Source organism: Mesitornis unicolor, unplaced genomic scaffold, assembly GCF_000695765.1.
Source record: "Mesitornis unicolor isolate BGI_N332 unplaced genomic scaffold, ASM69576v1 scaffold15224, whole genome shotgun sequence".
Taxonomy (NCBI): Eukaryota; Metazoa; Chordata; class Aves; order Mesitornithiformes; family Mesitornithidae; genus Mesitornis; species Mesitornis unicolor.
In genome coordinates this window covers 1,305-13,361 of record NW_010182192.1, presented here as the reverse complement: position 1 = coordinate 13,361, position 12,057 = coordinate 1,305, and the positions used below count along the sequence as shown (strand labels likewise).

At 35.4% G+C, this 12,057-nt stretch overlaps 1 protein-coding gene across 1 annotated transcript in view; it reads right to left on the bottom strand.

The window, feature by feature from the left end:
• SNTG2 (syntrophin, gamma 2) overlaps window positions 1-9,953 on the bottom strand; it is a gene marked incomplete at its 5' end in the record, with an annotated part of 61,681 nt that extends 51,728 nt beyond the window's left edge. The window contains one exon of the mRNA XM_010183692.1: window positions 9,826-9,953. Within this exon, the coding sequence (XP_010181994.1) occupies window positions 9,826-9,953 (128 nt within the window). The remainder of the gene's footprint in view (window positions 1-9,825) is intronic.
• Window positions 9,954-12,057: the final 2,104 nt, after the last annotated feature.

Sequence of the window (12,057 nt, the reverse complement as noted above, 5' to 3'; positions counted from 1 at the left end):
ATAACCACTAAAATCTGATGGCAATGGCACAATTCTGTGTCACTTTCATTTCGGTAAATCTGTTTCACATCCTCAGAAAGAAGGAAAAGGTCAAAACAAAGTCTTTTATTGTCTTCAAGTAAATTGAGTGAAATAATAACCTCTCAAGCATACTGTTCCTTTTACCTAAGGCTCTAACAAAGATCCCAACAGTGCTGTAATAGAATGACTTAAGGTATGATCTCTTCAACACCCATTGAGATAGGGAAGATCTGTCATCTCCTATGCATCGATACACAGTAGAGCATGGAAAAAGACTTAATTTGGTGCTGTGAAGAGAAGCCATTCAAAATGACTAACAGATACTGAATTCAAATATCAGAGCTAAGATGCTAGAATTCTTAGACAGATAGAGAGGACAATCCAGAGCATTTAACACAGCAAAGAAATACTATGTGCTCCCCACTAAATCCACAGAGTGCTTAGATATTATGTCAGCTTCAGTTAGATGCATAAAGGTATGCAATGTGAATGTCTCATCCAAGCGGCACAAAGTTATACAAGCGGCTGATGAAAGATCACAGACGGGAACTCCTCAACTAATGCAACCAACACAGGCAATCAAGACTAAAAATAGCAAGTTTTATTATAAACATTAACCAAACTTTTATCATTTGAAACATGGTGCTGACAATAGGGCTGATTACACTAAAACTCCTGTTGTCCTTTATTAAATTATGGTGTTCAGCTATAAAAGACAAGTTAACAAGATTCAAACAAATGCATCTAGAAGTCTGAACACTTCACTGAAATTTTATTTGCACAGAATTACATGTGTGTGGGATCCTGCAAGTTCTCTAATCTAGCTTCCTCACTAACTGGTTTAAAATACAAATCTCTTTTCCTCAGGAAGACCAAAACTGGACACAGTACTTCAGATGCAGCCTCAGGAATGCAAAGTAGAGGAGAATAATCCCTTCCCTTGACCCACTCACTATGTTATTACTAAAGCAGCCCCAAGCATGTTTACCCTTCATCACTGAAAGTGGGTATAGCTGACTCATGATCAATGTGGTGTCCACCAAGATCCACAAGCCCTTTCCTGCAGAGCTGTTCGCTTGCCCCTGCAGACTGATACCAGGACATCCTTCTCTAGGAGCTCTGTCTCATTCAAGGCTTCTGATGTGCTGGAGGTAGTCACACTGCTGGCACAGGGAACTGAGACCTTTATGGCACCACTGTTCCCACTGTGCTGACTCGTGCATAAAGCTAATTTTACCAGAAAGCAAATCAGTGAAATAAAATAAATAGGAAAAGAAAGAGTCAGGGTTTTTTAAAGTTAAAAGATGCCAACTATGAAGTCCGTACTAGCAATACAGTGATTTTGCTCTCAACCTTACTCAACTTTACTGTCATTATTGCTTGCCTTCAGTTACAATAGCTTCCCTCTACAGAACCCATAATACAGCGTTATTACGCTGTGTTTAGAAAAGTGTAGTGTATATAAGACTGCAAGCAAAAACCAATATCAAAACTAAAAATAAAAGCTTAACAAAATGAATGCTGAAGTTTTTGTTTTAAGTGAAACAATCAATGCAAGCACCAAGACAGCACAGGAATACAGAAGAAAATAAATTCTAGAGGCTTAAATACGACACCTTTCTTCATTTCGTCAAAACATAGAAAAGAAAAAAATAAAGAAGCACAACTAAGCACCTATTCCTGCCAGCCAACAAGGGTGAGCTTTCTATTTAATACCAAATAATAAATTTGAGAGGTCTCAAGATGCTATGAAGTCAACTCAATGCCAGAAGATAAGGTGACTTTCTGTTATTGCTGCTGTTGTTTTGTTTTCTTTTCGCTGAGGCTGCAAGCTGACTTTATCTTTTCTACTCCTGCTGTACTGTTTTACTGTTGTACTATTACAACTAGAAACAGAAATGAATTTTTGCTTTTCCTAAATCCTAGAAATTTGAGCTGAATCACCCTCATATTTCTCATTATTTTCAGACTTGTCTCCCAGTCTGTAATTATGTTTCCTGCAAACATTTCCACTAAGGAACAATGAGGCACTGTTTTCTATACTTGGCCTCTTTCAATCACTCTTTCATGCTGAAATGACGAATGGACCTGAATTCCTGGCCTCTTCTGGGTTGTGTTTACTGCATTAATTTATTTTAATGAAATAAACACTGTCTTGTGAGAATGGCAGCCAGAATAACTGATACGCATTGGTAGACTTAAGGTGTCTTCCTGGTATTGACACTTTTAACAATTAATGTTCATTAATATTAATAAAGCATATTTTGCTGTACATGCAGTTAGCTACTATAGAGTTGTTAAATCAAAAGACTTTTCTAAGAGAAAAATGTATTATCAGTGCCAGCTGAAATGGGAAGAACTGAATTTTAGGCTAAGAGGCGGCTAAGAGTTTTAGTAAAGGTTAAGAATTTTAGTAAAATATATTTTAATTCAATATCTGTCACATGTGAATCTAATTTTCCAGATGACTTTTCTCAAGATTTTATTTTATTTCCTTAATAAAAACCTAGACACTTGTCTTCAGTTGAAACAGTAGCTGTTTTACCTGAAGTTTACTACCATGCTGATACAGACAGACTTGATTAGCTTGGCATCTTCCCAGGTGTATCAAAGTTAGTGGGAAGCAAGCAGGTCTGCTGAAGAAACTTAGGGTTATTTATCCTGAGGTATCTATTGAAGACATCCGGGAGTAGTCTTGCTGAGCTAATCCTAGTGAATTAGAATTTAATATCTTGTCAGCAAGCAGAACAAAAGACAAAATAAGTCTCAAATTCTCCAGAAATAAAAAACAAAAGGTAATAATTCTTTGAACCCTGTGACAATATTAATATGAACAATTCCCTGAGAGTAATAATCTGTTTATCTTTTTTGTGGGACAGGATTTATTTTGCCTTTTCTTATGCTTGCTAGCAATATGCCACAGAATGATCCACTGTTCTGTCTTCTAAGGGATGCTGTTTACTAGAACAAACAAGAGTGAAGAGGTGTCGTATCAATTTTCCAGAGCAACACATCATCTTTGCAGGAAAGCAGAAATGGTTCCTGAGATCACACATTCTGAAAATAATTGAAGTGCTTCATTTTCACCTGTGCATTTAGTTGCAGTACAGATTTTAAAATGAAAAGATAAATACAATGAGGATGAAGATTCAAAAAATAAACCAGCTCACTCTCCTTATGTTGGTTTCACGCTACTGAACAGAATTAAAAGGATGTACTTAAGCATGAGAATATATTGCCCTAGAGCACAAAGAAACAGCATTTTCCTTAGTTTTCATGTCACTGATTTTTGATACACTTTTAGACTGCAAGTGCATTGCATTCAAAAATGTCTGATTTTTAGCCAAATCATTTTACATCACTTCGCATGTAAGAAACAGGTACTAAATTGGTCCAAATCTCTAAGAATCAATATTCAGCGCTGATCTTTTATACCAACTGTGTGGCATAGCTACTGTCTAGCTTCTTTTTCCTCCTTATACCTTTATTTTTCTTTAATTTAGCTGCTTATTCTAGCCAAAGTAAGTCAGTCTCTTACTGTGGAGAGATCTGCAGAATGTCTGGTCGCTTCTCAGGTATCTTCTTGGTTACATTCTGTTGAGCAGATCTTATTCTGCAGCCTCCATTTGCTTGATCCCTTGCAATTGATTTCCAGAATGTCTTGCTGCTTGAGCAGAATTGTGGCAAATGCACTGGAAACATTTATTTTAATGATGCTTTTAAAGGAAAACATACATAGCAGTCTTCAGGCAGTCCTTAAAAAAATGTACACAGCAGTCCTTAAAAAAATGTACACAGCATATTTTTTAAAAAAAATCCACTGAAATAATGACTTAGTCTTCTCATGTATCACCTAAAAAACGTAGTAAAAACCAATAAATTGTTCTGTGTCTCATAATCCTAAAGACATAATAAACTGCTTTCTGGAGTGCTCCAAAGATAAACAGATTTAGAACAAAAGTTACAGAACGGACTTCCACGGAGACAGATGCCAAGCTAATTTTAGTGGTTTGTAACTATAGTGAAAAAAACAATATGCATGGCAGAAATCACAAAACATTTCCCACAGCAAAGTATATCAATTTTATTACCAGGCTATCAAGTCTAAAAGCCATTGAAAACAAATGTCACTTTCCAACTCTATGCAGAATGGAAAAGAAAAAAGAAGTTGAAATTCCTGAAGTGCCAAAGGAAACCTGTTACCAAATCCTAAAGTACTACAGCTAAAAATAAGAGCAGCAAGTGACAGTACAATACCTTTTAGGAAAAGAGAAGATTTCCAATAGAAAATTTTGTTTTAATTTGAATAACTAAAATTGTAGAGAGACTATAGATGGGCCCTTTTTAGTGTCAGAATAATGGTTTTAATACTTCTTACTTCTCTAAAGTGTTTCTTCCACTATACTCTAAAATGTCTATTTCTCCTTTGTAAGTCTTCAGGATGGCAGTGTTTCAGAGCTACTCTCTGCCTAATTCCTGTACCCAGTGTTTGCCGTCCTCTGCTGTCATCTACCAAAAGGCTCCAGTAGGCTCCTATGACAAACTTATTTCATAGGGTTTTTTTGTTGTAGTAACAATCCTTAACATCTCCCCCCTGTGCTTTGTACATGCTGTGTTGCATCCCATTTCCAATAGTTCTGTCCCTTCATAATATATTTTACTTCTTTTCTGTACTGATGATGCTGATTCTGTGTCACCAATTATTTCAAATAGGGCACTGTTTTCTGCATAATTGATGGATGGTGAGACATGTAGACTTATAGAAGTACTGGTGTTATTTTATGAAGTCAAGTGAATAAAAGTTATTGAATAAATAAGCAATCGAAAGAATAATCAGCATGCTGCATAGAAATATTCAGATAGACTCCAATCATATAAACTCCAATCATATAAACAATATGAAATACACTAATTGAGGTGATTTTGGTAGTTAATACAATGTTTATCTTCCATGTTCATACATTCTGAAGATACAACTGAAAAGATCCCGCACTGAGAAGAGGAAGGGTAACATTTTTTATCTTTCTACAGTTTTTATCTTTCCTTTAAAATATTCTGGGGGACCTTTTTTGCTTTTGTTTTGTCATATAGACAAACACACTTAGCAGTCCCATTCTGCCAGATCTTCATTCTTCTTTACATATAAGGAAGGAAAATAATCTATCCCATTCTCTCGTGTTTCTGTTAATGTCTATGGTGCTGACAAAATCTAAAATATATGTAAAATATATTCTTGTGTGGTTAAGTCTTAAGACTTCCTGAGAAAAATAAAATGAAAAGTGAAATTAAAATTCAAAGGTAACTCCTTTGTCTTAATGAAAAAAGAATAACAATCAAAGAGATACAGGTGTTCCTGGTCATCTCATGACACAAGAGTGTGCACTTTCTTGGCAAAATTACTGGAAAAATCAAATTAAGTACTGAGGAATTTAAATTGCGCACTTTAACCACAGAGTAATATATCCTAATCTAATTAGATTGGACTAGATTTGATCTAAATCACAGTAAAAGCATACTACAGTCTAACAGACAATTCTAGCTATTTAACGTTTCTAACTGAAAAATGGTCAAAAGTACCAAGCAAGATGTTCACATGCCTCACATTGTCATACTCTATATTTTTTAAAATAAAGACAACAAAAAGATGTTATTCAGTAACATATCAGACTTTGTTCAACCTTAGGACAGACAATCCTTTTGTTGTTCCTAAGGTTATCTGAAAGTCAGAGCTTATTTACACCACTAGAACAAGAATGCTGAAAATATGAAGGAGTCTTGAATATGATAGAGAAGAAAAGTGAGTGAGGTCAGACAGGCCATCCAGACTGGCTGTCAGCAGTTTACCACATCAGAACAGCAAGGGTAGTTGGACTTACAGTCACTATAAATAGAATACACAATAGTATATACTAAAACAATCAGTCCGTGATTGATTTTAGTAATGAAAGTTATGATAAATGTGCTGTAGCTAACTGCAAGAATTCCACAGGTGAAAAAGCTGTTGCTCTATCAGGAAAAAGAAGAATTGAGGAAAGCAGAGAGTGCATTACCTTTGAGTAGATAGACAGCAAAATAATTATAAAGTCTTCAATATCCTTTCCCAAGCCATATCATTTTACATAGTTACAAGAGAATGTCAAAAGCGAAAGGTATATAGATAATTTTGATGGAAAAAATGATACAGACCTCTTTGAATTTAATTCAGGTAGGGAGTAGAGGAAAAGGCCTTTCATACGGTCTATCTAGCTGAAGGGAAGGTACACAGCTGTGTATGTGACACTACAGAAGATAGTTCCAATACTTAACACACTTAAAAAGTAATATGGCTGTTCTGGTGCCAGGGCACCTCCTAAAGACCAACTGAGATAATTTAAATGATAAAATACAATGAAGCACTGAAACAAAATTATGACAAAGAACATGAAGGAGACATAAATTTACAAGGATGACATACAGACTCATGGACTCATTTAATACTGCAAAAGCAGGCATGCTGCTGTTATGGTTTAAGGGTTAATAGGTTGAGAGAGAAGGACAGGTGGAAGCTGTAGAACCTCTAGGGGTCAGAGAACAGCATTGTTTCCTCCCCTTTCTGGCCACAGTCTAAAAAACTAAGGAAGCTGAAAGTTTTCATGGGAGGCTTTTCCTTCCTTTCTGGGCCGTGTTGGATGGCATTTCTGAATGGCTGGACCTACCTCCATGTGTTCGGTGGCATTCACCACCATCCACTCCCATGCATAACTAAAGTCCCTTGTGACAAGTCAAGGCAGACAAGAGGGACTTCTCAGACACTTTTTACCCAGGACCACCGGGATCGGGTTTTGTATATAGTTACATATAATTTGTCCCTTATTACTTACCTTTTCATTTCCTCTGTTTTTCATTAAACTTGTTATAGTCTTAACTCCCAGTCCTGTGTGAAGCATCTCTTTATTCCCTTTTTATCCTCCCCTAGAAGGGTGAGGGACAATAGAGAGAAATCCTGCTCCCTGTTTCATTTGGTTTTGCCCTGAGCCCTAAACAGAGAGAGCTGTCTACCAATGTATGCAGATAGCCTCTAAGTAGATATTCAGAGAATGGAAAAATTAGCAAATTAGTCAGCAGGATCCATAACACATTCAGGGGAATTGTCATGGACTCATTCAAATGACATTAGACTGATGGCTGAAATGTGGAAAGGAGTGGAGATGTGTAGATATCGTTGAAAGGAGGATTGTTATCTAGACTGATGTCACCACTTACACTTGTAATTGCTTGTAGCTTTTATTTAATGCAGAGCAGACACTTGATTTTAAAGAGCAATTACTAATGACAAATGTTGGAATTTATGCTTATATGAATATGGGTAAATGTAAACAACAGATACAATTGGGATAATAACAAGAATATGTACATGTATTTCAGAGGAGGAGAGAATAACATAAGAGCAGCCTGGTATCCCTCAGACAAAAATAAACACCTTTAGTAAGAACAGGGGAAACACCTCATCCACATTTAATCTCAAGATGGTATTCCTTTAATGTTCATATAGATACTCTTGTTGATTTACCAAAACAAGCAAGGAGCATTTAGTAGAACTAAAGTATCATGGGATGATGATAGGCTCTACAGAATAATTTCACCTTCCTTTAGAGTGTTTACAATAAAAAGGAAAAAAAAAACTGTAATGAAGCAGTGCTATGTATTCTAACTATATATGGGAGTGAGATGCATCATAAGACAGTATGTCTCTCCAAGACTGAAACTGAAAGCACTAAATTCCTCAGTCCTTACAAAAAAAATATATCCATGATGTGTTTATCCTGGGTCAGCAGCTAAGCATCCACACTGTCACCCACTTCCCCACTCCTCTCCAGTGGGACAGCAGACACAATAGGAAGAGTAAGAAAACTCATTGGTTGAAATAAAGATAGCTTAATAAGCAAAAGGAAGAGGAAAAAAACAACAACAAAACAAGTGATGCAAAGACAACCATTCACCATCTTCCACAAGCAGAATGATGCCCAGCCAATCTTCAAGCAATGGCTAGCTCCTCTCAAACCCTCTTTACTCAGTGTTATTGCCAAGCATGATGTTACATGGTATGAAATATCCCTTTGGTCGATTCTGGTCAGCTCCCTAGGTTCTGTCCTCTCCCAGCTTCTTGCCCACTCATGGCCCACTCATTAAGAAATCCCTGATGTTGTGAAAGTATTGCTCAGCAACAAGAAAAACATTGGTATGTTATTAACATTTAGTCACAAACCAAAACACAGCACTCTATGGGCTGCTATGAAGAAAATTGAATTAATCACAGCCAGACCCAGTAAAATATCAGTTGTTTTACTTCAAAGAATTCTCAAAATGCACACACTCTTGTTTTGTGGACTGGAATCCCTTGGGATTGCTCCACCTAATACGTATTGTGCAAAGAACAGGAGTGAAACTGCTTTAAGTTGATAACTGAACTCAGAGGCTTTAGTGTTCTAACTTCTTCCAATTGTCCTTTAAAATTATGAACATCGATGATCAGTTCATGATGAGTTGATGTCTAAATGTGCACACAGAGATTTGTTTACTTAATTCAGGGAATTTATAAGCTTTGAGTGGTAAGAGGCCAGTGAAGTAGGAAGGAAGTGGTGGAGGAAGTAACAAGAGACTAAATCGAGTGGAAGTAAGAGTTCAGACAGACTGTGGAAGAACCTAAATTTTTTCTTGGAAAATTTATTATTATTCATCTGTGATGCTTTAACACAAAGTCTGGGAGAGGAGTTGCCAACTGATTTAGGAGACTAATTGCTATAAGTTACAAGCATCATAACTGTTCTATGAGAAAAATATTGTTTTTCCGGTCATTTTTGGGAAACAAGTAACAAATATGGCACAGATCAAGAAAGGTATATACATGAATTTCTGGTACCTCCTGGTAGCAGGTCAGCTGTATAGTTGATGCTTCAATAGAGATTCCAGTTCTCTCATTAACAAGAATAAGAAGTAAATAAACACAGGGCAAACCATAAAGAAAATTGAAAATAACAACAGTGAAAGAACTTCTGTTCTCATACATATGGTGAATCGGACTACTCGTACCACAACTACTGGTAGATTTGTGGTAGTCCTACCACATGGAATGGTTTGCAGAAAAAAGCTGATGCATGCTGCAATGTGTTAAACCTTTCATAAGCACATTATTTATTGAAGTTTTATTAAACTTCACTTTTGCTTTCATCTTTCCTGAAGTCCAGGAAAATCACCTCTGACATCCTATTTCATGGCTACTTTATGAATGATTACATAGGTCTCTGAGATGCAAAATGGGTCTATGATCAAAAACACAGTATTTTGTACCATTTACTTTTTCAAAATCTCTTGCAAATATGAGTTTCTATATGACAATGATATGTAGCATAGTCACGAAGATTGTGCAGTATGTTATCATTTGTAAAGAAAAAGGAGACTTAACTGACAATATTAGAATTTGAGAATATATGAAAGAATTCTATAAGATATATGGAATGAAATGTAGTACCTTAAAAATTAATTCAAATAAAGCCAAGCTTAGCCTCTTCCTGCTAATACTAACTGAATTCCCAAGATACAACAGATTACAGAAACATATATCTAGGAGCTATAGTTGTTGTCCTATTTTACTTTATCTTTGGTAATCACCATGCATGCCACTGATCTCAAGAGAAGACAGACTGCACAGTTCTTAATAAAAAGACTTTCACATCTCTACTAAAAAATTCTTATAGAGCCAACACTCCACAGCAAAATATTAGGTACAGCTAGGTAAACCAATGTTTTCCCTTTTAGATTACTAACCTTAATTTATCGGTTCCAGCTTTGTACCTTGAGATTCGAGCCATTGATAGAGGAAGTGATAAGGTGTCTTGCCAGCGCTTTTCATATTTTGGTTCATTAGCTATGGGTGAAGAAGGTGATGATGGAGCCTGTACAGAATAAATGAGAATCTGTAAGTGCAGTTTATCAGACAATATAGTGAAAAAAACATAATCAGAGAAAAAGACACAAATAATATTCTAATGTAAAGACTATATTAGAGAATACTGGTTTCTTATTTGTGCATTGTGAATTTTATCCATAATGTTACTTAATAGTAGATTTAAAATTTTGATTTCTTTGTTATCACCATGCATATATGGACTGATGAATTTTGAAATTTCATCTTTGAAGTTTTCATTCAAATGCTTCTACTAGAAAGGCAAGATTGTTGGTACTATATAAGCAATAAAGGATATCCAGATCTCAGAATAGTGAAAATTTTACAATCTACCGATTTCATGCAACTATAGCATAAAATATAAAATAACTGAATGTGTCCAAATGAAAATTAAGTTAGGGGAATTGACTCGAATATATAGTTATTGATAAAAGTGTCTACTCAAACCTAACCTAACCTAGAGTTTATATATAGACTGTTAAGCTGGCTCATATATGTAGCAACTTAAGTATCACAACTAAATAGTGCATGAAGTTATCAGGAATGAAACAAGATGAAGAGGAAATATTTACAAAATTTAAAAAAGTTTTCACAGAACCACTAGCAATAAAACATTCAAGAAACTGCAGAGAGATATACACCTTAGTCAATACACACTTGCAGAATATGCAATTTGTTCCTTGTGAAATAATCCAGAGGTTTACATCAATATATCAGCGACTGAAGGTACAGAACTATGCCCAAATTGACAAAAAAGATGGTAACTGTTTTCATTTGCAAATGATTTCAAAATAGTATTTACAACTATTTACACTGCTTAGTGTACCAACTGTGATTATGAGCATGATTATGAGCTTTATATATGAGCTATATATATGAGCTTTATTTAATAAACAGTAGAACTAGCTAGGAGTTTCTTATAGCATGCATAAAAATCATAAATTGAAAAGTTTTTATTGGTATTTATATTTCCACACTACCATGACAGCTAAGCATTTCACTCTTTTACAAAGATAGCAACACTGTTTACAGAGAGGCAGCTGAGAAGGATTCACAGACATAGTTTGTGCTGTCTCCAAACCAAGATTATTTGTCCCAGGTTTTACAGAGAACTTTCTAGTAGAGAAGGGAGTTGAACGCTGGTTATTTTTGTAAGAGCTGTAAATATGCATGGAGTAGTACTTTACAAATGCAGATAAACCACAGAATGACTCAACTTCAGCTCTGTTATGCCCAGGTGTTCAAAAACCTGAAAACTTACTCACAATAAAGACCATTCTGGGAGTTGTTCTATTTCTTTTTCTTACTCATGAGGATTTAGGGTTATTTTGTTTTTCCCCTAAAGCTCCTTCTTACAGTCAGCAAGGGCTGATCTTTCTATTTACTTCTTTAAACAAATCAAAATAGTGAGTTTCACATTATAACAGAACAACTGAGAGTTAGTGATTGAGGGACACTTTTCTAGTAAATCTAAAATGTGTAACAAAACTGCTAGAGTTGGTAACATTAAAGAATCTTTCAGACTGCAATCTCTGGGGAAAGGAATTTCATTTAGAGTTCGCAATCTCTAAAATAATCCAGCTTTCATTTAATTGACATCTCCAGGTGTGTTGTTGCAGTATGAATATTTCATAATCAAGTCCATAGACTAACTCTATTTCTTAGAATTAGCCACAAAAGGCTAAGGTGTCTCCAAAGCTTAGTATAAATTTAATAATATCATAGTGAAGAATCTGATGCATATTCTAGAATTCGGTACAAATTAAAATAATTGGCAGATACACATGCAATGTGAAGTTAAAAATGATCAACATAATCTAACGTGTCTGTCTGGAAACTGAAATGTCTAAGACTAGAGCAGAAGGTAGCTTATTACAGTAAAACATAAATGCTTGAATATTATCACTGAATTTAAATCCAAGAATTAGAAAGTAAGGGAACATAAAAATTCCTGAAGCACGTTCACCTATTGTTCACATCCTCTCAATTCTCAAGATAGGGAAAACATCTAGACAATTTAAACACTAAAAACCTGTCTTTTTCTTGTGATCTAGTAGCCGTACTTCTTTTAGAAGGCTGTTGAACAATGTTCT